Genomic DNA, 26,776 nt, shown 5'->3' on the forward strand with positions numbered 1-26,776 from the left:
TGATCGATATAACGACAAATATTTTCTCTCTTTTATTTTTTTCCTTTTTTCTTCCTTTTTTTTTTTTTTTTTTTTTTTTAAACAGATAAATTTATTCGGTATATTTTATTCGATCGGAATTTTGACCAGAAAGATCGAAGCAAATAAATGTCGCGAATGTTGGTTCGCTTAGATATACGTACGCGCGATTTATTTATATTATTTGCCGTTTATTGTGAAAATTGTTTATCGTAAAAGTAGCAGAGTCAGCGTTTTTCAACGTACAGAGCCAGTTGTATTTTTGTATACTCACTTGGAATCCTGTTGATGGCACGTAGAGGTCTCAAGACTCTTATAGTCCTTATGGCCGATAAATTCATGTTTTCCACGTTCAAACAATATTCCAGAGCACTGAAATAGAATAATTGAACATAGAATTTTTCACCTTCGTCGAACATTTCATTCCAATTGCAAATATTTATTCCATGCCAAGGCGTTGTTTTTCTATCGAATATTTAGGAAACTCTGGCAAGCTTGGCAAAAATAAAAATATAAATTTCACTTAGACTGAATCCGTTCAAAACGTTCGAGATCGAATAAGCATTCGTCAATCGGAATTCTACGAAATTAGGTCGAAATTAAATTAGATTGCTGAAAGCAACGTGTTGTACGTTCCCCTCTTGTAATTGAATTTTATCCCAAGTAAATTTATTTATAAACGAGCACGCGTAACTTCGAATTCCGTAAATATTTAAGACCAACTCATACACGTTTCTACGTGTCTGTTGCGTTCAAAATTGCGTAAGGAAAAAACCTACGTAAAACGAAAGCCGAGTCGATTTGAAGGATAATCGGAGAAAGGAAATATTTCGTTGCCTTCGAGCTACGTTTTCAATTATAAAACAGAACGAACGTGGTACTAGGAAACACGGCTGGCTTGCGTAAAATCGAATAAGAGTTTAGCGGTTTGTCAATTTCACGAGCTCCTAAGTACCTCGATGGAACCTGTGCGATTAACTTTACCCGCGTGACACCGTTCAATCCGCGAAACTTTATTTCACGGAAAACTTGCCACGAAGTACGTTCCGACCTCCATAGCTTCGAACCAACCACGGAATTAAGGGAAACTTTCGCGCAACTTGCTCGTTCGTTATACCAAAATAAAAATTCCACACGAATAAACGCCAACTCTATTCATTCCCCATATCCAACTTATTCTCGTATCTTGCTCTTTCTTCGCTCTTCCATTCAATTTCGTTTCCATTATTTCGTTCCTGTGCAAGCTTCTCTCTCGTTCGCCAACCAGACTTATAAAAGTCGATCTATAGTGGAACTATTCTAATCTGTCTGAATAGATTTACGATGCAACTCCGCGTATCTAAATCTTACGGTGACAAAAATTCCACACAACTGGAGTTCGTAGTGTAAAATAGTTGAGCGGTTCTTTACGCTGACTGTGACTTCTTATGCGAATAACTGCAGTTTAATGGACTATAGGTTACCTTGATACTTGTAATTAAATACGTTGTAATTAAATATGCTGTACGTGATTAATTGCGATCAACGATAATCAGGGTAAGCGCGGATATTGTCAATTTGCATGTTTTTAATAATCGGCATAATAAGAGATGGGATACGGAGATGGTTTCGATCGGTTCGATTCCAAGCTCTAACATCGAGATAAGATTTCATTGTAATAGATAGGATTTAGGGAAATAGAGTTCTACCGTATCAGAGGGAAATTTTATGTAGCGTCTGATGTAATTGAACTCCGGCTAATTGAGTTCACTTATCTACATATGTGTGAACTCTAATTAGTTGAATGAGAAATGGTAGTTCATGAAGCGAATCAGTGAGACAATTCTCGCTGCATGAGCTCCAATTATACGTATGTTTGTCCTCCAGTGGATTCAGGTAAATGGAATTTCACCGAGTATTGTTCGTCCAGACACGGAACCATTCTACTTGTTACCTACTTTTAAGTTTTTTATTCTACCAGCAACCTTTCAGTTCCTAAAAATCTGTCGCGCAATTTAATGTTATTGTTAAGCAGAGATTGTTCACATATTTCCCAGCTACGATAAATGGTTCATATTACGACAGAATAGAACATTCGAATTATTCTCTCGTATACAAAACAACAAATGCAGAAACAGCGCTGTGTTCCGTGTTACGCGTGGAATGCGACTGTACATTCCAGAACGTGATTCGCGAGGAAAGAGCATACGAGTCTGCGAAATAAGAGACAATTAACCCTCCATCTGCACGCTGGGTCGTTTTCGGCCAGCAATTGTAACTGATTTTTCGATTTTTCCATACCTTTGTCTACATTCTGCTTTGCTCCGAAAAAAATTAAATTAACGTAACGATAGAAACTGTCGGACGATATTTCGCACTGTTGGAGGAATATTCAAGATTTTTTGCAAACACGAAAACCTAGAAAAATCGGCATGCACTCGAACGACCCAGTGAACAGACGACGCGAGCAAAGATAAAGTTGCAGACGGAGGGTCGACGAACACTCACCCAGCCGCTACTATAAAGAAGTCCAATCTGTTCCAGGAGTCAGCGAGATACGTTCCTTTGCCGTAGATGCCCATCGCGACCATTTTGATTGTCATCTCCAGGGCGAAGAAGGCGAAAATGATGTCGTCGAACATCTGTAAGCCAAAAGGCCAGGCTGGCCGATTAGACGACAACACGCTTAACTCGATCGAGCGTAATTGATCAAGGACACTAGAGCAGCAAGTTGCATTAGCCGTCGAACCACCGACTACTGTTCAATCGCGTTTGCTTCCCTTTTCTCTTTGACGTGTGAAACCAAACGTGGAAAGCAGGACAAACAGTGCAATTAATCAATCGCCTCTTGCATCCAGACTTTCCTGCCTTGACATTTTTTCTCTTTGAAGGAAACTTTCTTCGCGACTCTTCTTTTTCTTCTTTTCGTTTTTCTTCTGCCATGAGCCAGAAAACAAAGATAGGAGGAAAATGGGACACGAAGTTTTCCAGAGAATCTGGAGGGACATATTTTCGCTGGTTTTTTATACCGACGTTAATTTGAATCGTCAGACGTGTAAAATAACGTTCTTAAGCCTCGTAAACCAGTTCGATGATTTTTCACTGAATTGTGCTTTCTTAGTAGTCGATTCTTAAAAGCTACGGTAAGCGAAATTTGTTTGAATCTCACGCGAAGTTTGTTTTAATGTCATTGTGTTGCGATGTGGTTATTTGTAACCGATAGCGCGGACGATAATTTTTCCTCCTTTTTATATAATATCGAACAGCGATAAAACATTTGATTCTATTTGTTCAATCTTGTTAAGTTTTTAGTTTAAAATAGACGCGAAGGATTTTTAGCCTTTAAGGGGTTGAAATATTTGTTTTTACGTTCGAGAAAAATGAGAAAGAAAATTCGTGATTTGTCGTTTCAATCTCGTGTCAAAAATATTCTTAAAATATTTAAAGATGTTTTCTCGTGATCGAAACAAATGGGATTAGAATAACAGAGATCTGGAGGATAACAAAATTAAAATTAAAATTTCATTTATGGATTACATAATAGAAATTTAATCTTCGAAATAGCGTTTATTGGTTTTTAGAATTTTGATCCATTTTCTCGATTAATCGTTGGATTCGGTGAAATCACGCGTGTATTTTTCGATTCCAGTAATACTGAATATCTTCAAATTCATTTGTAAAATAACAAAACATTTTCTCGTAATATATGATCGAGCTGTGTATGCAGATTAGCGGATATTAACAATGGGAAACACGTGAATGTCAGAGCTGACCCGAAACGAGGCGAAAAACAGGTTAACAACTGGGTAAATTCTATACGCATATTCTGTATGGCTTGATAATTAAGTCGTATCACTAATTAAAATTATTCAGCGTAGTCGCACACGCTGACATAAAAACAGCGAAAGAGAAAGAGCGTTGTGATTTCATCGCGCAAGCTGCAGTCGAAAGTGCAGCAACCTATAAATCGTGACGCACGAAATTGTAATTGCAACCTTTTGCCAAGGTAAATCTGAGCTTAACACCGCACCGTGACAAATGAAAACGAGCAGATAAAGGCCACCGAGATTCAATTATATCTTTTCTGGCCTTTCTCTTTTTCTTTTTTTTTTTTTTTTCTTTCTTTCAATTATCACTCGTAATTAACGATGGCTGCAAATGGCTTTCACAGATACGTATGAAGAGTGCACAAGAAAGGCATGGCAAATCCGTATTTGCTTTTTTGACTTTGCACGACTTATTGTAAATTTCATACAAATGTTCACGAATATAACCGAAAATGGATGACCAGTTTACGAAATTTTGTAAACAAACAAATAAAGAATGGTTTTTGCAATGTCCCACAGGATGGAAAAATACGTATTCGGTCGCATAATCGATTAAGGGGTTTTAGCGAGAAAAAATTTTAAAATCGATTACTGAATTTTTTAATTGCCAATCGTGTTCTTCGAATACGGACTCGAATATTATAATCCACTCTGAAAGATTCGGATAATAGCGTAGTATATTCTTTTATAAATATTAATTTCCATACGAGAAAAGGGAAGCAGTACGTTCAAATATTTGAAGTAGATTCGATAGATTTCACCGAACTGTACAGACTCCAGTAGTTTCAGCTATGTTAAACTAGTCTGATTCTAACGTTCCCTATCTACTTCACACAGCGAAATCAATGTTTCAACAGAGACTCGTTTGCTATCTTCGAAGCTGGCTATTTTGAAATCTTTAAAATTATAAAAATCTTAAAAGAAAGTAGCTATAAAAAATGTTTATATATAGAGAGATAAATAAATATACATACTTGCAATATTTTACAGCGGTTTGTCACACACTGATCGTCGACGCACGGTTGGTACATTCCCAGTGTAATGCAGTTTAAAAGAATTACCATCATGCTCACTCTTTCGAACCACGTGATCATACTACGTTAAGGAAAATAGTTTTCTTCCGTTTTGATAATTAATTAATGCTAACCACAAATTATCCTGGTGAAAATTACGTATTATCGTTTAAACGTGAACAAATAGAATTGTTTATAATCCTTTGGAGGGTTCCTGTGTGTCGGGAAGATTAACGCTTTATCTTGGATGAAAAATGCTTTTAAATGAGTTACAACGTGAGTTGGCAAAACTACGTAAACAATATTACACAAATTAATAGAAATCTGACAATTCTCATAAATAAAATATCGTCTTTTAACTTATGACGTGATTTAAACATCTATCAATCTTTTGTTAATAATTACATCCATAATGTAATTTGCGTTCGTGATTAACAGTGTAACAATTTGTATCGATGTTAACAATTTTCAAATCTTTAATACTTTGAATTAATGGAAATAAACTTTGTTCCATTTTATATTCCAATAACATCGAATCACTGAGACACCTTTCTCTTGCAAGAATGACATTGTTAGCTCGAACATAGTTGTACGGCTTCGTTCGTGTCAAAATATTCTGCCATTTAGTTAATTACAGGGTGCACTGTACGTAGCTAGCAATTACGAGACAGAGCTCTTGTCAATTGTTTCTGTAGGTAACGTTAGTTAATTAGAAATTCATTTTTATCGTAATATTAATTGCAGTCTGTAATCTGAAAACAAAGGCACACTGTCGTTCATATTAATCACTGTAAGTAAGAATTTGCAAGACAAACAGCTTCTGAATATCTCGAATGAAAATGTTCTCTAAAATAATTTATATTTATACGCTCGTGTGTCTTTTCGTTAAATTTTTAATAAATTGTTCTATCCGTAAAATTTTTTAAAAAAGATACACGGCAAAATTCGATCCAGCGGCACTAGCTCGAATTGTCATACGTTAAGAAACTAAATGTATTACATTACGTCCACTTTTTTCTTTAAGGAGCTGTCCTGAATTAACTAAAAAATATAACTAAAAAAGTTTGTCAAAAAGTTTATCTAAATAATTGTTACAGCACTTTAAAGTTTATTTTTCTTTTTAAAAAACACATTTTTTCTTTAAGCCCGCCAAAATTTTAAATTTCACGCTATTTTCTGCCTTTTTTTTAGTTTACCGAGAAGAAAAATGTATAATAATTTAATCCTTTTTCGATTTTTCGTTTCGGTCATGAATTACGAGGTGGATCTTTCACGCCGATTGAAAACTGCAGCCCATGAAATAGGCTTAGAAATTTGTTATAATTTTCTCTTTTACTTTAAAAAAAAATTTTTTTGTATTCGTTAAATATATATAAAATTACCTCAAAATTCATCTTCGTTTCTTTCTAAAAAAAATCACAAAAAGACAGTGTTTTAGAACATTATAATTCAGGACAGCCCTTTAATATTAAAATTATCCACGTTCATAAAGGTGATGTGATATAAATAACTAATTTTCAGATAAAAATTTGTTTGTTTTTGAACCGAATAAGCTTGCACTATATACCGTCCACTCAGATTCAATTTTCATATTTCAAGGGAAAAACATACGAAATTGATGACGTAATTTTTTTAAAGCTTCAAAGCTTGTAAAGCTTGTAGGAGACCTTTACAAAATTGTATTCTCCCAAGTTCGACGAATTTCTGGAAACAACCGTTGCAAATATAAAGTTTGCACGTTTTACAGTAACACGATGCAACATTCTATGGCGAAACTCTCCTTGGCGAATTTTGCGTAAAAAACAAAATTTTTTATCGCGCCCCGTAAAAGATAAAGCGAAAGAACTGACTGGCTGCTTTTTACCGTTTCTCTTCGACCAATCGTAAAATCGATGCTTTTTTCTCTTTCGATGATATCCTGTCTCCTAACCAACGAATGAGAATTCTATTTCAATTACTAATTATTAATCAATTATTAATATAGGAAATTTATATCACCAGAAATTTCCACGAGTTTCCATACGAATATTAAATATATTAAATCCGGCAATATAACGTAAATATGCTTTCGAGTTGGAATAAGCGCACGATCTTCGATAAAAATCGAACAAGAAGAAAAATAACGCGTAAAAAGGAGCAAATTTCGGTAAGTAAACACGTTGAAAGAACAACCCTCGAAAGTAGAGTTTCGAATTTTGAGAACTTCTCAGCGCTAAAATATGCGAAAAATATTCATGCTTCGAAGTTGCACGAAACACATTATTCATGGAACTTCTTGTCACCTTCGGTGGACGGGGAAAAAAATACGTTTACCATTCAAACTCGATTTTTTACAATTGCACGACTTTAGTCCTCCTACCATCTCGTATGAAGACCAATGAACAACATACGTACGACGTTCTGTAACATGTTATCAGATGGCGAGTCTACGTATGCAAATTTATATCATTCCGAAAACAATGATTTGAAGAGAACGATACGAAAACCGAATGAAAGATGAAGAATGCTGAAATTAATTTTTAATTCTCTCGCGTGTATCTTTAAAACGTCTGCAAATAATATTAACATCGGTAATCTATATAATTACGTAAGAAAAAAAATTAACGTATAATATACTACGAAATTAAGAAAGAAAAGAAGAAAGAAGAGAATCGAAAGATGACTCGTTCAATTTACAATACACATTTCGTTAACAAGTCGAAATGAACATCGTCGTTCTTCCGCGGTAATTCGATTATGAAATAATTGAACGAGCTGTTATCGTAAAACAATATTACCCTTCATTTCCCTGGCTGTTACGTTCAATTGATACAACGAATGGACTAAACTGATGGTCCTTTTTTTATTTCTTCCCGATAATTTCTTGGCCTCTAGCAATAAGGGGTCAGATATAGCGATCAGGGGTCAGCGAATGCTTTACACGCTGGAGACCGTTCGAAACCGCTATTACCACCCTGTCACACCAATTTAACCGGTGTTCTACCATTTCGCCATCGTGTCGTCACAAAACGATCGATCGATAAGACAAGGCGCAACTGTAATCTTACAGATCGATCACGGTTGCCAAGTGACTATTACCTAAACACTATCCTCCTCGATGCGTGACTCGAGCTTTCACTCGTGTCAGATAAACGACCAAATGATATTTCACTGGTAATCGACGAGAGAGTGGGCAATTTTTTGTCCAGCCCATTCACAAGAGCGTGTGGAGACCGTCAATCACGCAGACTGTCACGTTTCTACGTAAATGGAGTCGTCGCGAAACTTATGGAACGATAGCGAAGCTTGGCAAAACTTGGATAGACGACGATTCTCCTAAGAGATTATCGATAAATCCGAATCTAACAAGGTGATAAAGGAAAAAAGAGTGTGGAAGAGTTAGCGAGATTCTCTTACTTCTCTGCTGATTTTTCTTCTTCTCAATTATCGCTCGTAATTAGTAGATCCAAATACTTTTGATTAAGGGATCCAAGTGCCCTTTACTTTTTGAATGAACGAACGTTGTTGTACGAGTTTCTAAGAAATGAGAATATCGTAATTGTAACTTTGATTTTTAAATATAATTAATTATAGTTTCGATACCATGGAGGATTAATATTGCGAAGAAAATTTTTGCGTAATCGAGAAAGTCATCGCGATACGCTTTAAACTTTTGCAGGATGTTAAGATTGGTCCACTAGATTCGATTATCTTGAGAAAGTAGATTAGATTCAACCTGGACGATTCCAACTTTCCATATCTATCACTCTCTTAACAAAAATTTCTTCCATCTTCGAGACTTATTCGTTAACACTGGAACTACCACACCAGTCAAATGGTTCTACAACTTTATTTTAAAATTCCTACTTTGTGTTATATTTTTTTCCGCAATGATGTAACGACTTTTGCAACGATAACTAAAAGAATAATACAATGAATTTTATTTTGCTTTTTATGTGTTCAAACCCAAAATAATTTTGTATCAAGGCTACTTATACCAATACCAATCAAAATGACTGGTACTTGTCAAAGTTTTAAAGGGTCCTGCAATCTGTTTATCGAACCCAATTAACCAGTTTCCTCGTTTCGTACAACTTCCCACACGTTTCTAAAATTTATATTGCGTATCACTCGATATGACGATATCAGTTATCGGGAAAATTCCGAATCGATCGCTAGATCGCTAGATGCTGACGCTAGAAATACCACAGCCATCAAAACGACTGGTTCTACAATTTTATAAATGTGTCAACCCTCGTTTAGGGATCATGGTCCCGGATGGATTAACAATACCAAAAATCTACTACATAACATGGAATTGCTTCTGTAAGGAAATAATAAATCAATAAATATACAAATGTTCTATCGTTACGTATTTTTTAAAGACCAGTCATTTTCACTGCTTTTGGTAGAAATAGCTTCGTGTTAACTGTCGGTTGTTCTAACGTTGAAGGTCTCGTTCATCGTCTAATTATCCCCTAAACTATACTTGACTAAAGTTTATAGCAGAGATATGCGAATAAAAATCAATACACACTCGTTTCGTAATTGTTGTAATATTTGAACAACAGTTTTTACGTTGTTCCCGAAATCTCGATAAAACAAATATTGCGCACACGTTCTATCAATAAGGTGGGATCTTAATAAATCCTTTGAAATCTGAAAATCTTTATTTAATGCCGGGATACGCCGTGTTTCTAAATAAGAGCGTCATAAAACTGTGGAAACGATGGCAAACGCCAATAAACGACAATTCTTCGCGAGATTCATCGAAAATGCATCGAAAATAATTCAAAGCGAGAGAAGCTATAAGCAGTTTATCACGGACGTATTTCCCTTGTTTTGTATAATGTCGGCTGTCATAAATTTTACATCGATGCTATGCAAGAAACTTAGTGGGAAAGCAGGCAAGCGAATAGAGCCACCGATAGCGAGACTTAGAAACTTGGAAAAGTTAACGATACGACGATTTTCGTCGCCAGCATTACGTTGCCACGCGTGTTTAACAAACTGCATAGGAACTAGGTGATTGACCAACTTTCGTTTGTAGCGACAAAGAAGAATGGCACGCGCGTAGTAACGCGTACTCCGACAACAATGTTATCGCGTATCCTTTTGTCGCAAGATTTACAACTCGCAAGGACGAGGCGAGCGTAAAAAATTCGAATCGTGGAAAACGTATCGTATAACGCGAATGTGGCGAGCGTAGAAAACAACATCGTCGCGTGAACTGGCGTTTTATAGGGTAATAAAAGGCGGTGAATTTCGAGTTGCAAGGGAAAAGCGCATGAATCGCGCGACGCTGCACGCAACTCATCGTTCCAACACGATACGTTAACAGGCCACTGACACTACGTTGTTATGTGGCTTTCTACAAGGCTGATGGCCTTCACCACATTCGAACGTTTCTCGCGTGAAGATGCTAATCAGACGAGACAAAATGTCTTTCATTACTTTCGCTCTTATACTCCGATCAACACGTTAGAAGTACGCCTCGTAGATCGATAAGATCGTTAACGAGTTGTACTTGATTTTTCACTTCGTTTCTTTATGCGCTCTTATTAGGTTGTTGGATAAGTTTCTTTCGTTTTATAAGGAAATAATAGACGCACGATGTTCTTTGTTTTATATTAGTTTATTGAATTATATACGAACGTAATAATAGAAATAGAACGAAATAGATCGTATTTATATAATTCAATAAAATAATATAAAACAGAAATGGTTGTTCATCTATTAACACCTCAAACGAAAGAAACTTTCAGGACAACCTAATATTTATGAATATGTGAAATGGTACCAGGATGCTTCGTATTTTATCGACGAAATAAAATGTTTTTGATTATTTGAACTTTTATCTTTGTTTTATAATGCAATTCATATATCGGAAAAGCCAGCTCTCTGGATATAAGAGATACTATTCTTAACGAGCTGTTAGACCTGATTTTCAATGCTGTTTCTTCGTGTACCGATTATACACAAACGCAAAATATAATTTATATCTTGAAATTGTTACATTACGTTCGCAACATGTTTACGATAATTTCGTTATAAACGAACGCTATTCCGCTTTTTCAGTCCGAAACAAATGATCGTTTCTTATTCAAATTCGTCCTCATCGATGTATTTTATTTTTATACCTCTAGAATCCTGTCTTTTTTATGCATAATCTATGCCTACAATTATTAATCAATATGTTTCATGCGATGTGCACCGTGCAAGAAGTATTTTGATACGAGTAGATTTCTTTGTATTCCGTCAATAAGATCAGATATTTTTGGTCCTCTATACTTTTACATCGAATCATTCGAATCTTCTACGTCACAGCTCTTCCAGCAACTAAACTCCTTCGTATTCTTGCACGTTAGATATATAATTTCCACGTTACGTAAAATGCCATTAAATTGTACGTAACGTGTTAACGTGACGTTGTCGATAAACGACATACGAAATGTTTCTTCCAAGATGAATTTCGTATTGGGTTGGCAACTAACTTTGTCAATACCACCTAATGACAAAATCCGCAATCACTTAGTTGCCAACCCAATAGATTACCATCATCCATCGAATTTTGTTCTCTCGTCAATTATCAACCACGTTAACGAAGAAGACATTTCTCGATCTTGTTGGAGTGGTCACCACTTCTGAGAAAACTCTACATCTGGTCTTTTTAGTTTTCTCAAGCACCGAAGCCATCGACGGCGTTCAGACAAAAGACTGGGACGAAGGCAGATCATAAATAGTAGACAGACGACGATGGCTTCGGTGGTTTTAGTCATAATACATCATAATTACAATTTATCCACGCATTCCTTTGTTCACACATCTAATAACCTCAGATCTTCTAAAGATTTGTCATCAAAATAATCGTCATTAGCTGCCACAATTTTTAATAATTTTTTCGAGGCAAAATTCGTCGAATGGTACATCGATCGTCTGTAGCCTCGCAAAGCTCAGGCTTTAATCCTTTCGACAACAAGTTAACTCCACTTTCGGGACCTCTTGTGTAATTCAACACGCGACCAAGTTTACCACCCTTGCCCTTAACCCTTTCAACGACGCGTCAGTTCGAAGCTGAACATTCTGCGACGTCTACTCGGTGTAACGTCTTCTTGCACGGTGCACATCGTATGAAAGATATTGATTAATCATTGTACGTATCGATTATGCATAAAAAAGACAAGATTCCAGAGGTACAGAAATAAAATACATCTTTGAGGACGAATTTTTTCTTTTTTTTTTTTCTTATTTTATTTGCGTTTAATTTACAATCAATTCTCGTAGAGAATTTTAAGTAAATTTATCTGATGTGAAACTATCGCATGATTAATAAGTGTTTATAGTATGTTTGATTCTACTTGAATCTAATGCTTAGGTCTAAGGTGTAACGTCTTTTTAGCCTGCGGGTCTGTTCCGACGTGTCGAGTAGTTGAGTAATTAGAGGGTTTAGGGGGTTGTTAACTCTCGTGCTGTGTCTATTGCTGAATTTGGATAAGTCTTCTTTGACTGTGGGTATCTCGAGGTCGTGATGTATCGTTTCGTTGGTGACGTACCAAGGTGCATCTATTAGGGATCCTAAGGTTTTTGATTGGAATCGTTAAAGAATTTCTATATTGGAATTACTTAGTGTTCCTCATAGTTGGATCCCATAGGTCCAAACAGGTTTTAATATGGCCTTGTATAGTGTAATTTTACTTTGCGTGTTAATGTTGGAACGTCGGCCGATGAGCCAGTAGAATTTTTTAAATTTTGCTTTGAGTTGTTTGGATTTATGTAAGATATGTTGTTCACATGTCAATCTTCTGTCCAGAGTCATGCCCAGATATCTGACTGACTCTTTATCTGGGATAGGTATATTGTTTAGACGAATTTGAATAAGAAACGATTGTTTGTTTCGTACTGCAGAAGCGGAACAGCGTTCGTTTAGAACGAAATTATCGTAAACACGTTGCGAACGTAATTTGACAATTTCAAGATATAAATTATATTTTCCATTTCGTTTACACTCGCGTTTAAGACGAATGTTTTAACGAAAAGTTTCAACAAAAACGAGTGATCGTAACGAGGCGACCAGTAACGCGCGTGTACGAGAGATACTTCAGATACTTGACATTCCTTTTCCCTGCGCAGCTTCTAAATTTGTTTCAAAGTTGGATTATACGTCATAGCACGCGTGCAACTATTTATTATTTTTTTTTTATTTGCGTTTTATTTACAATCAATTCGCGTTAGAGGATTTGAAGTAAATTTATCTGGCGTGGTACTATCACATGATTAATAAGTATTTACAGTATGTTTGATCCTATTTGAATCTAATGCTTAGATCTAAGGTGTAACGTCTTTTTAGCCTACGAATCTGTTCCGACGTGTCGAGTAGTTGAGTAATTAGAGGGTTTAGGTGGTTGTTAACTCTCGCGCTGTGTCTATTGCTGAATTTGGATAATTCTTCTTTGACTGTGGGTATCTCGAGGTCGTGATGTATCGTTTCGTTGGTGACGTACCAAGGTGCATCTATTAGGGATCTTAAGGTTTTCGATTGGAATCGTTGCAGAATTTCTATGTTGGAATTATTCGCTATTCCCCATAGTTGGATTCCATAGGTCCAAACAGGTTTTAATATGGCCTTGTATAGTGTAATTTTACTTTGCGTGTTAAAGTTGGAACGTCGGCCGATGAGCCAGTAGAATTTTTAAAATTTTGCTTCGAGTTGTTTGGTTTTATCTAAGATATGTTGTTTCCATGTCAATTTTCTGTCCAGAGTCATGCCCAGATATCTGACTGACTCTTTATCTGGAATAGGTATATCGTTTATCGTCACCTGTGGGCAAGTCTGTTTGCGTAGCGTGAAAGTTATGTGACTGGATTTGTTTTCGTTGACTTTGGTGCACCATTTATGGAATCATTGTTCCATAGAGTCTGTAATAAGGCTGTATCGCCAGCAAATGTCGACAACTATTTATTGTACTGAATATTATCGACGTTATCGATTATCAAATATTACTATTAATCTGTCAGATAGCAGAATATTTGGATACTAAATCATTCGAATAGTAGAATACCGAGACAGTCGAATAATACAGCCATTCTATCGTGGCTGTCCCTACCAACTATACTGTCGTTCGAATAATTTAGGCTCCTATCGTATAACGATGTTATTCTTTAACCCTTTACACTGCAAATTTTATTTCAATTTCGTTACCAGCAACTCCCAACGCTTTTAAGTGTTTTATTTGAAATTTACTTTAACTAAGAAATGAGACAATTTAAATAAATACAGAAAGAAAGAAATTCACTTAAATACCAGTCTTATTCACACTATCGTTGTATTTTGTAATTTTTAAGCGTATAATACACATCTTAAAACAATTTCCAGCATGCAATTCTGCTTTTCTTTCGCACGTTTCATAGAAAAAGGTGGACGTGAAAGAACGTCGACAAAGGAGCTGCTGAAATAAAAACTGATGTCGAGTCACACTCCACATACGAGTGCAAAGGGTTAATATGCCGCGTGTAAGACAAATTACCTACACATTCGGTTATCGCCATAGTAAAACCTGTTTGGACCTATGGGATCCAACTATGGGGAACAGCGAGTAATTCCAACATGGAAATTCTTCAACGATTCCAATGAAAAACTCGAAGATCCTTAATAGATGCACCTTGGTATGTTATCAACGAAACGATGCATGGTGACCTTGAGATACCTGCAGTTAAAGAAGAAATATCCAAATTTAGTAATATATATGTTGAGATATGCATAATTTTATGTGCTAGACTAGATTAACCATGTAGTAGTGATACATATATGTGAATACGAGTGTGTGGAAGTATGTGTGTGCGCGGCGTTTCGAAAACAAAGGAATATAAACTGTTCGGTTAACAGATTACTGGTATGAAGGAAGGTGAGACGCGTGCAAGTGAGTATCGATGAATATCTTTGAAATCGTTTATCAAATAAATATATAACTATTCTAATATAAATTCTAAGTGTAAATTTGGTGTTCCTATACCATTATTTATGCAATTAAGATCCACAATTCTCAACAAGATATAACATAAGAATTAACAACCACCAAAACTCACTAGTTACTCAATTACTTGACACGACGGATCAGATCCGCAGGTTAAAAAGATATTACCCTATAGATTTAAACATTAGATTCACTAGAATCTAGTTACTAGAATCTAGAAACTAGAATCAAACATACGATAATCACTTTATTATTCACGTTATAGTACCACGCCAGAATAATTTACTTATAATTCTCAATGAGAATTGATTGTAAACTACTTCCAAATAAAAAAGAAAAACAATATTCGGTTATCACGTATATTCTGATGATAACGATCCTTGCACAATATTATTCTACTTTTAACGTTACTCTTGCGTCAGGCTTTCGTTACAACTTTAGCTTATTGTTGAGGTGATTAGATGTATGAACAAAGGAACGCGTGTATAAATTCTAGGGTAGAAAATATATTTTAACACAAAAGTGTAAATACAAATAGGAATATAATTTGAGCTGGCCCACATCCGCACACTAGTAGTGTTACCCTATGACTGAAAGCTCCGAAGCCGTCGTCGCCTGTCTACTGTTTATGGTCTGTCTTCGTCCCAGTCTTTTGTCTATACGCTGTCGATGGCTTCGGTGCTTGAGAAAACTAAAAAGATCAGATGTAGAATTTTCTTAGAAGTGGTGACCACTTCAACACTAATAATCGAGTTACACGTAATGATGTGATAATATTAGGTCGTCCGAAAAGTTTCTTTCGTTTCATAACAACAATTTCTGTTTTATATTATTTTAGGCATGATCCATTTCGTTCTGTTTTTATTATTCGGTTCGTGCATAATTCAATAAACTAATATAAAACAAGAAACATCGTGCGTCTATTATTTTCTTATAAAACGAAAGAAACTTTTCCAACAACCTAACATAATACATACGAGTAGATATATAAGCAGCAACCTAACTTGGATGTACTGTTAATGGGTGCTACGTATAATACTATCCTTTTGAATCTTATTCTTATTACTAGTAATCAGCATTGTCCTAAATGAAGATACGTTATCTTTAATACTGCAGGCAAATTGCTCCAATTCTCATTACGCTCTGTGCAAAGTAGCGCAGTCTTTTCACATGCTCTTCGCTTTTGTAATTCGCCTGCTGTTTTTATTAAGCGTTAAGATATATTTTTATTTTCGTATTCGTAGAAACGCAAGCGAATTATCTCGTTGCAGGTAATTCTGAATCTTCCTGCACAAGTACATTAGTTTGCAATTTTGAAGTTGTCAAATTCCAAGGGTTAACAAATTAAACGCGGCAGAAAATCTTCATTTGCACAAGGCGTTTGCGAAATAAGTAGCGTCCGGAATTAAGCGTGTCGCATAATGGAAGAATATTTTTCCACTTTTGTTGATTCGTATGTTAAAAGACGGCGGAATTACGTGGTATGTGAATGGTATCCTTTTGCACATTAACCGGCTTCTTTCTCAATAAAATATTCCTTTACGCGGCAAGATTAACAAAGCCGAATTTGCTTCGTTTTAATCGCTCCAAGTGTAAACGGCACGATGTATTTTTAATAGAAATTTTACGACACGCTGAAAGAGCCAAAGTTTCTTATGTTAATGATATATTAAGCTTAAGAGATTATCTTTGAATTATTGGCCACTTAAGATCCTAGCGTTACGAAGGATTTTTATTTATTCAACATGCTTTAAAGTAATATTTTAATTATTACTCTGATGTAAGAAACGGATCTTTCTTCGCCACTGTTATTCATTTACGCCTTAAAAACAGCCGGATATTTGCTATAACGTTGTCGACGTTTATAGATACAGCCGTGTGAATCATAGATGATGCTTTTATTCGAATAAATTATTCAGAAATTGTCGTATAAATCTGAAATTAATGGTTTCTCGCAAGGCAGGCAAATCTTTTTCTCCTTCTCCTTCTTTATTTTATTTATCTGTGTGAGAAAATTCGATACATGGACAAGCATATTTTGTACACATGGCGATAATTATTTTTAATATATCTTCTCTATCTTCTTTTCTTTTTTTTTTTTTTTATTAAAATAACATACAAAGTACAAAAACATTCTACTGTTTCGTTAAAAATCTGATAGTTCAATTAATTGCTATTTTCATATAATCGTATGCGTGTTACGTTTGAGAAAAAAGGAAAAGGCAAACTATTATGCGATCTATTAGCATGAAGCATCGACTCGAGTCAAGATCGCGTGATCATAGGTTGAAGTAGGTGTTAAATTGATCGCGTACGATTAATTCGTAGATTAGCGAAATCTGTGTTCTTAATACCGTTTAATTACCGTCTGTAGAATTCGCATCAAACGCTTTGCAAAATTGTCCCAACGATTTAAGCCGTATGAAATAAATCCATTGAAATAATTTACGCGATCTTCCTTTAATCGAAATTGAATTTAACTTTATCTCGGTAGCCGCTTGTTTATCACCGTTTATCACCGAGTGTAAAATAATTAACCGCTGTAAAAATTGATCGCGAAACAAATGGAATTGGGCGAGTGAAGTTTTAGGCATTTTTAAGCAAACAAAGCCGATTGTATTGTACGATGAAGTAGTAAGAAGAAAATGGTAAAATCATACGGCACAAGTTTATAACTTTATAACTTGACATTTACCAGTTCGTTACTATTATTAGTTAGTAAATCATTGTGCACGAGGGCCCCGTGAATAATGTTGTTGACGCAACCGTTGCGTCATTCGTTTCGTATGTTCCGACAAGATGACTCAATATTAAGAAAATAAGAAAGAAACAAACGCGGCGAAAAAAGAAGAAAAATCGACGATGCGTCGAAAACAGAAATTATCGAGTCAAAGACGTCCGTAACGAAGAGAAGAATGCGACCGGTAATTTTTTCTTTTTCCTAGCAACATTTATCGAAAGTACGGACGTTTCCAACGAAAAAGAAAAAAGAAACTCGCAAGTCGCGTGTTCTATCAGCGAATGTGATAAATTGGCGTAAATTGAGCATGAAGTATTATGGAAAAGCCAGTCGAAGAAGGTGGATCCCTTCATACTTCAGGCGGGCTAACGTTAGAACTGGATCTGACGTTGATGGGAAGGTGATAGAATTCCAAACATAAATTTCCAATAGGCCGCGCTATTGTAGGAACGGGCAGAAGCTTCCCGGCTCTCATTTTCACGGACATACATCAAACGAATTAGATCCGACGCGTTATACAGGCAGCGAGCTATTCGTTCTGCTGCTTGGAAAATAAATGCCACGGGAATTCACAGCGAAGCTAAATAATTCGTAGGTCAACGCGATTTATGTCTGCATATTTATCATCGAAAAATTGATCGAGTACGAGTCTCCTCCGGTAGAACTGTACGTCAGAGAGAGGAATATGTCTCGTAGGCAATGATAGTGTTATGTAAAGCTTCATTGAAAGATCGGCAACCGACCGTTACCATCGCCAAACACGCCAAACTGGAAGCTTCTACGTGCAACCCACGTACGATTTATATATAGAATTCGATCAACCAACCCACCCTTCGATGCTAATGACAATTAACGTGTGCCTCGGTTCAAGTCCTCGCCTGCTCCTCACGCTTCTGTCTTGTATTGCACGAAGAGTCGGTCGAGCGATACACCTTACGAAACGAGATTCGCGTAATATCGACTTTGCTATTTACTATTGGCCTGTGCTTGCCTATACTTCGTATCTTTCTTCCATCAATTTTGCATTTATACGTATGCACACTCCTCGTCAAAGAGATAGTCCATGCGAGCTATCTTTACTTTCTCCATAACGCGTGTAAAGTTTTTCGTCTGTATAATATCAAAATATTATGAGCTGAGGATACGCGGTTCGTTGGAAATAATTACAAATATTACGAGGTTTAGTGTGTAACAGGAAAAAATTTTAGTATGTTTGGAAATTGCACGGTAGTTCATGATCTATCAACGAGTAAAGATTACAGTACAATGTTATATAAGTATGTAAGTACGTGAGAAAAAAAATTAAACGTGTCTGAAAAAGAAGCAAATTGTTGAACTAAAACAGCAACGTTTATCGGTAGCTAAAATATCGAAAGTAATAAGAAGAAGTCGTAAAGTAATACGCAATTTCTTAAAAAAATGTTTCTTAAAAATTAAAGATATTTCACATGGACCCTTCGACGAGGAGCGTAGGTACAGGTAAGAGTTTTCGAATAAATTTCGCTCCTTCGATGATGTACGCTCGCTGTATCGCTGTATATGGATGTATAATGGTAGCTTAGGAGAGTGGGTTTTACGAAGTATTATGTAACGTATACATTGTACGTGTTATATAAAAGATTTTGAAATTTCGCTGCCACTATAATAAGACTCGGAGGATATCAACGTCATAGTGGTAAAATTTGGAGGAAATCCGGCAATATACGCAGAAGCTACAAGATATTTAGCGCAAGTATATATTTCACGATGATCGTAAAAGACAAATTTCTGACAAATTGCGAGAATTCTGCACGCGGATGCGCGCGGTTCCGTTTAGAAAATCGATCGTCGTCGTCACGCGAGGCTCTGCTTACTTTCGCCGTTATCTTTTATCGAATTTGAAAACGATAGCCCCGATTTACACCGCTTTAAAGCTGATCAGGACGCGAACTTTTAAATGTAACAAATTAATCGTCGGAGAAAACAGATGGCGAACCTACTCGCACAAAGCGGAGAGACGTTGGCACACGAAGCTTCTTCGTCACGGCGCAATAAAATGCACACGTCCGCACCAAGAGTTGGATAATTGAATCGTGCGATTAGTTTTACCTACGAACCCTTACACGCGCACGTCCTTCAGATCCTTGTCTAAATTTATGACCCGGCCACTACCAATTTCCGATAGTCTTCGACTGGGGAACTCCACCCTACCACCCTCGAGTTCAGGGGTGTGTCGTTTTAGATTCGAGAGACGCGACAGAAGTCACTAATAGGAAGAAACTAGACCTCGTAATATTATAAAAGGACAAGTTGTTTGCATTTAGGATAATTCTTATTGCCAGACGAATTTTTTAAAATATCGTAAGCGACACGTAGTTACCGAAGTGATCAATCTGATGGTCTGCAAAAAGACACGCAAAATCGTTGCAACGTTGAAAATTCATAAAGCACAAGTTTAAAGAAAGTAGATTGAAACGAAGAAAGATGAGAATTGTTGGAATTGAAGAATTTGTTGGAGAATATTTATAAGAGAGCTTTTTAGATTCAAGCTTTCGTAACAAACTTACTATCAACGATTAATCGATGGAACGAAGTTAGCTAAAGACGTACGTACTTTAGAAGATGTTTTAAAAGTATATTAGGTACACTGACTAACGTGTACTTCTTTAGTATATTTCTTCGGCTCTGTTAATTAATTTTTAACGACTAAATAGACTTTACTTTCAAAACGCGACGTCCGTGCCTTTTGAAGAAGGCGCAACGTTTTCTGAAGTAGCTACACTGCCTTTACAACTGGACATCGTATAGCTAAGTACGGTCAGAATTACGAACCTTTGATGTATGCAGCTTTCAAGCATCTGTTTCTTTACAAAAGCTCACAGCTTCTTCTTGTATATTATTCATTTATGAAATCATTAATAGCCCTGTAAACGGTCCTCAAATCTTCCACAACGTCGATCCTCGTATTTCATCTGTACATTGTAATTACGAAATAACACGCGTGCTTTTTCGAAAGTGTCAGCTTTTTATTTTTTATTTTTTAGTCTCGAGAAATCGAAGAATAGCATTACAATAGAAATGCTATTGTACAAGGATGATCGTCAAGTTTATAGAATTCAGGAGAAGATCAATTTAAGTTGAGCAGAAACAAAAGAAAGTAAGGAAAGTAACGAAATAACAGTCTTTCAAAGTTAAAAGTTAGTTTCGCGCCGCGAGAGAAGTTGCGTATTGGTAGTCACCTTAAATCCGAGTGAAAAAGTTAGAATATTTATTTAGGGAAAAGTCACACTTGTTCTGTCTTCCAAACACTTTAATCTTCTCTTGTACTTGCCTTATTCGGATACTACAACGAACTATGATATATCTTTGATCAACTTTTGCCTATACTACTACTACTACTACTACCATGCATTGTCCATACTCTTCATAAATATAATACACAATGGATGGAGTGTCTATTAATACAAATAAACAATTTTTGTGCCACTTTCCTCCCTTTTATTCATAATTATCGCCCTTACTCTTTCGCGTGTACATTAGCGTACTTGAAGAATTTTTATTCGTTTCGCTATTCATAATTTTCGAAATATCGACCAAGTATCGAAGATATTAAAATATTGCACACCGGCAATACCTTTGGTTTTTGTAAAACGTTGCCTATTTATCAGTTTTTCGGCATATTCTTCCCTTCTTCAACCGCGTTAAATTAAAACGCATCTTTTTGGCCGTAGAGCGTCACACTGAAAATCTCTCCTCCGTATAGAGTTATCGATTTACCTAATATTAAGCTAACTCGAATCTATTTAGAAAGTTCATACGTTTGGAAGCTGACAAGACGCGCGAGACATCTCCGACAAGCAGAACGGTGAGAAACTCGTACCCTAAATATCTCATAGACGGAAACGAACGACTTAAAGCATCTGGAAGTGCGAAAGATTGGACGATGCGCGTGTAGGATGGAAATTGTGGCGAAGGTCTGGCGATGGCAGAACCGGACGAGACGTTTCCTCGGACAAATCGCGAGAAAGCCGCCGCGTTATCTACTTTCCACAAACATACGGAGTGTGTCCGATCAATAAACGGCTGGCCTCCGCCAGGCTCTCTCCTCCGGTGTAACCGTCGAATCTTGCCGCGGCGCGGCTCGCGCCGCCGATGCAAAAAAGGGGAAAGAAAAAAAAGAATAGGTGGAAGCGGAACCTGGAGGTTTTTCGCAACGGTGGCGATGTTGGTTCGCGTCGCGTCTACCCGCTCGGGTAAAAACACGAGCAACAGTTTGCTTCGAAGCATCTCTGTGTGTCTCTTTGTGCCAGGACACAAGAGACCCGGTGGCGGACGAAGAATAAACTGGCACAAAGGTACGCGCCACGATTCTGAATGCGAAGGTCTGCTCACGGTGAAATTCGGACGGAAGCGTTTCAAGCCACGTACACTACGACTCAAACCGTCCGTGCATTGCCTACAGGCGAAAAAATAACGAAGCCAGGATTCCATACGCTATTTATGATTGAGCGTGTGTACACGATGAATTATTCCGCGTTTCAGCAGAGGCGGAGGAAAAGTAAATTTAGTCACGCAGCTTCCGCGAACGTGCGAGAGAACAGCCGAGAGTCTCGTCGGTCTTCTAGGTCACGAGATGCACGATTATCGAGCGCGATTCCACTCGTCCACCAATAATGTTTCGCCACAAGAGAATTATTATTAATACGCTTATAATATAGTTATATACGGTGGTCCGTGAAACGCGCGCGAATTATTTTATTTTATTTATTTCGTGGTATTGATGCCACGCGGCTGAAACACCATTTTCACTTGTCTCTTACGTCACTGCTCAGGATGATTCTATAACGATCGAAGCAACTATCCTAGCATACCTTTGGCGGTGGTATTACGTGCGTCGTAAGAAACATTTTAAACATTTCGTTGGCAGCGTACAGAGACACGACTTTCGCGATAATATCGATGAAATTACAGATCAACGTTGTTATCGTACATATTACAACGTGTATTGTATAATCCGTTTTGTAATTGACGTGTTCAAACGTACTATATATTTCGTATAGAGTATGTGCATCGAGTGAACGATTTTGAAATTTCATTGGTATCGTAATGGGACACGACTGCCATGATAGCATTGGTAAAATTTCAAGCCAACATATTATACATATTATATGCATTGAATGAAACATTTGGAAATTTCATTAGCATCGTAACCAGACACGCTGCCATAATTGTATCGATCAAACAAATCAATCTGAAAATGTATGTACTCTACCTATTCTATAAAATGTATTGTACAACGACCTACTAATATTCTATGTATTAATTAAAATGATATATTAATTAATATATTACTTTCGTATTATCGTTACATATCATTCATACGTTAACCAGTTCGCTATGTCAAAGAACTTTCTCGTAATAGATGCAAAGTCTGATATACGATGAAGCATTATTATTATTACTATTATTATTATTATTATTATATGTGTCCATCTGTCGTACGAAACATATTGATATTCCATTATCGCAACGATGAATCCCATGACGATTATATTGATTAAATTTCGAAGCAATTTGAAGATGCGCACATCGCATATTTAATATAAAACGTACACGTATAACGAGTTTGTGAGTTTCCTCTAGCGGGTGGAATTGAAATTTGAACGCGAGAAATGCGGGATTTTGAAATGTTGAGCACTTGGTGGTGGCCGGTAGCGTGATTATCGGCGTTGCGAGGGTGAAAGGCACTTGATTCCAGGAAAGTTTTAATTGAGGTGTCAATCACGAGGACAAAACGGTAAATCCTATAGTTAGCCTACGTTATCTAATGTTTGCTCTCTGTGGTTCTTTCCTTCTCGTGTATTTTTATTTTTCTTTTCTTCTATTTTTTTTTTTTTTTTTTTTTTTTGTTCTAGATCGAATGTGAGAACGTAAATTGTCATCATCCTTTCAAAATAATTGCCTCGAATTCTAAAATATCGGAAGCTCGTCGCCTCTGTTATTTTAGGCTTTCCACGCTCTTTTTTATCTATTTTTAACAGATCCTAAATGGACGTGCTATATTTAGTAACTGGAATATTTTCGAAATGGATTAATATCTCTGGATGCTTGCACTGTTTAAAACAAAATTCCACGCTGAAAATATCCTAAACTAAATATATTGTAACTTATGACACGTTTCCGTGGTAGACGAGGATTTTCACGATCGCGAAATTTTCGTTTATTGTCTTCGTTGGCGGATTGGATTTAATTAATTCCTCGACCTTGGGAATTATTTTTAGAGAACGCTTCGCGTTAAGCTTAAGAAACAATGCCGTTACAATCGCGAATTTTCAAACTACGTCTCGTTAGAATCTCCATCGACTCTTAATACAGTCGACTTTGCTTTCCTTCGTCAAATCTCCTGATTAAAGTATTCTTCTCGTTCTTAAAATATCGATAATTTCTACGATTATTAAACGTGCGAACAACCATCGAGTAAATTTATTCGTATCATCGTATGTTCACGATATTCCATAAATCACTGCAAATATCAGCTGCAAAAATACACCCTGCATGATTTTCATTTTAAGATCGATCAACGAAGAGATTCGTTTTCTCGAGATACTAGCGATACCCTCGCTAATTATTTTTATTGTACAAATTAAACGTAACTGCACTTGTTACTTGACCTACTTATCGAAGGCTAACAGTTTCGTTGTCTGCAACGTTCGCTTCGTGATGTTAGTTAAGGCGAGGAATCTAGCTGCTTGTAGATCGAAAACGATACACCATAACGATTAATAACCAGAAATAACTGGAAATGAAATGGTAAACGTTCTCGATGTTAACTCGCAGAAATATTCAAACATTTAAAACCTATAGCTCCCGGAATATATCTTCTTTTCATCAGAAGAATTACGAGCAGAAAGGAAGTCGACTAAATTGAATTTTTAACAAGCGAGTCGAAATCTCTATAGGCCAATATAGACACTAATAACGCATTCGGATGGACGTATTGTTAAAATCAAAATAAGAACAAAAGGCCAGCTGATTCGTCAAAGCGAAATACGACAAAAGAAGAAAAAATAGATAAGCGAATTTCAAGCGATCGCGCGATTCAACAAATGGCACCATCCGTATCAATAAAGAGCTCTTCAGATAATTATATTTTTTTATTCGTCGCAGTAGGCGCAACGATTGATCACGCATGCGATTGTCACACCCGCTCAGTAACCGGATAGACCGAACACCCTGCATGCCACAGCTATTGAAACAATAACTAAAAAGGCCCCTCCAAAGGGACTAGACCCTCGGTAGAAGGACCTTCCTAAACTAGCGCTCGAACAGTCCGTTGTAGCATCTCAAGGCAGTATGTTTAACATTCCGAACGACGCTGTTGTAACGCTTGAACCGTCACTCTGTTGGATCTCTGCGATAAATTTCATTGTCGCATACGAAGTTCAATTTTCTTCACCCTATTCGTGAAAGAATCATTTCGTTCGAATCGCGACGCAAGGAGATCACCGGCGATTCGTTAATTTCGCGATCTCTTGTGTCTCAGACGTGACACGATCATCATGTTACTATCATCGTCGCTGTGATCCTAATGATGCAGATGCGGATGAAACATATCGTTGCATTCCGTCTCGTTGTTCGCCGCCAAATACCAAAAAAAAACATAAAAAATATAACTTAGAAAACACGAAGCTGGCACCCCGCTGGGGGTAGCCACCCACATGCTATATTTATTTTATTTTATTTTTTTTTATTTACCAATGAGATGTAACACTTTACCAAATGTCCTTCAGGACAAATTGTAAAAACCAAAATAAAATAAAAAAAAAAAAAAACAGGCATTTAAACAGGTCATACTCATTAATGTATAGAGAGAGGGGTTCAAAGTATTTAAGGGATCATGGGTCACTACCTGAGGCTAGTCTGAGAGTAACTGGCCAACAATCAACAATTCTTCCATACGTTGTTAATTTATCACTCGCTTATATACATCAGGTTCTGTAGTTCTGTTTAATAAACATCACTGAATATTATTTCAACATAAAAATTGCGTCTTCCACGGATTATTAATTTTAACTTCAAGATTAAATTCTAACACTTTTCTACGCGAAGAAATCTGTTGAATATTCTCATTGACAGAATATAAAATGAATCGGATAGTCGGAATTTTTATGATTTATTAATATTACTTTTATCGAAAGAATCGTCGAAAGATAGTATCGTTAGAGAGCGTAATGAACGATGTATAAAAAAAAAGAAAGTTCGATCATTAAATATAATTTGTGATCTGGAATAATTGCGAATATACGCGTCTATGCATCGAACTAATTTTCGCTTCTTCCATTCAATTGCCAACTAACCAAACGAAACGATAACGACGGACACGCGCAAATGTTCTATTGCGCTCACGTACGCGCTTCCAACGTGTTACGAATCTTTATCGAATCAAATATAATTTTCTTCCTACTTGGAACCAGACTATCAGCAACAACAGCTGTCTTAGCCAAACGGACGATTTGTCCGTGTCAGAAATTCACCTACTAGAAAATACCACTGTGTTTCATGAATGTAGAACTACCCCGAAACTTGGAACGGATATTCCTAGGTATATTAGATTTTAAACTTTCACGATGATTAGATATCACATTTGTAATTCTTGGGAGTAGCGTTATCGATGCGTTGTACTTTGTTCCATCGTTTTGTGAATATTCCAGGTCGTTTCGAGACTCGAGGAAACGCGAGCGTATCGTCCAAGTGGTGGTAAAAGTTTAAGATCTAGAAACTATTCTGAATCTTAAGACCAAAGGAGAATGTGACTTCTCGTGTTCTTCCTCTTCGTGTAATCTTCGTCTAAAAACGTTGGAAAGCGTAAACGCGTAAGAATTGAAAGTTTCAGCCAGTTTTTATAGTTAGGAAACATAAGGCGCGTGCTACTGGCTCGTCGATGAAAAATTGACAAGAGCAACGGTATCTCGGAGGATGTTCTTTCTACCCTTTTCCCGATAATACCGATGTTTTATAGGTTCGTGAGCCGTTAACACAGAGAGGGGAACGCGCTGGATTTGTAACACTTTCTGCCGCAGCAAGAACACCGATAACTTTTATCTTTCGCGCCCGCAAACATTCAGGCCAGTGTCTTTATCTAACGTGATCCCGTGGATATGCGAGCCGATAAGACTTGTGCACGGAATAAACGAATCGAGTGGCGGCTTTGATCGACCTGCAGGATATAACCCGGATACAACGTCTCCTGTACACGGCAAGAAATTGATG

General features: G+C 36.7%; 1 protein-coding gene across 8 annotated transcripts in view; it reads right to left on the reverse strand.

The window, feature by feature from the left end:
• The window catches only part of LOC132906846 (voltage-dependent T-type calcium channel subunit alpha-1G), a 107,927-nt gene that overhangs the window by 68,718 nt on the left and 12,433 nt on the right, over nt 1–26,776 (reverse strand). For all 8 annotated transcript variants that reach the window (XM_060959405.1, XM_060959404.1, XM_060959408.1 and 5 more), the window contains exons 2-4: nt 4,799–4,910; nt 2,506–2,639; nt 293–390 (exon numbers count right to left, since the gene is read on the reverse strand). In XM_060959405.1, coding sequence (XP_060815388.1) covers nt 293–390; nt 2,506–2,639; nt 4,799–4,910 — 344 coding nt within the window. The remainder of the gene's footprint in view (nt 1–292; nt 391–2,505; nt 2,640–4,798; nt 4,911–26,776) is intronic.

Source organism: Bombus pascuorum, chromosome 5 (genome assembly GCF_905332965.1).
Source record: "Bombus pascuorum chromosome 5, iyBomPasc1.1, whole genome shotgun sequence".
Classification (NCBI taxonomy): Eukaryota; Metazoa; Arthropoda; class Insecta; order Hymenoptera; family Apidae; genus Bombus; species Bombus pascuorum.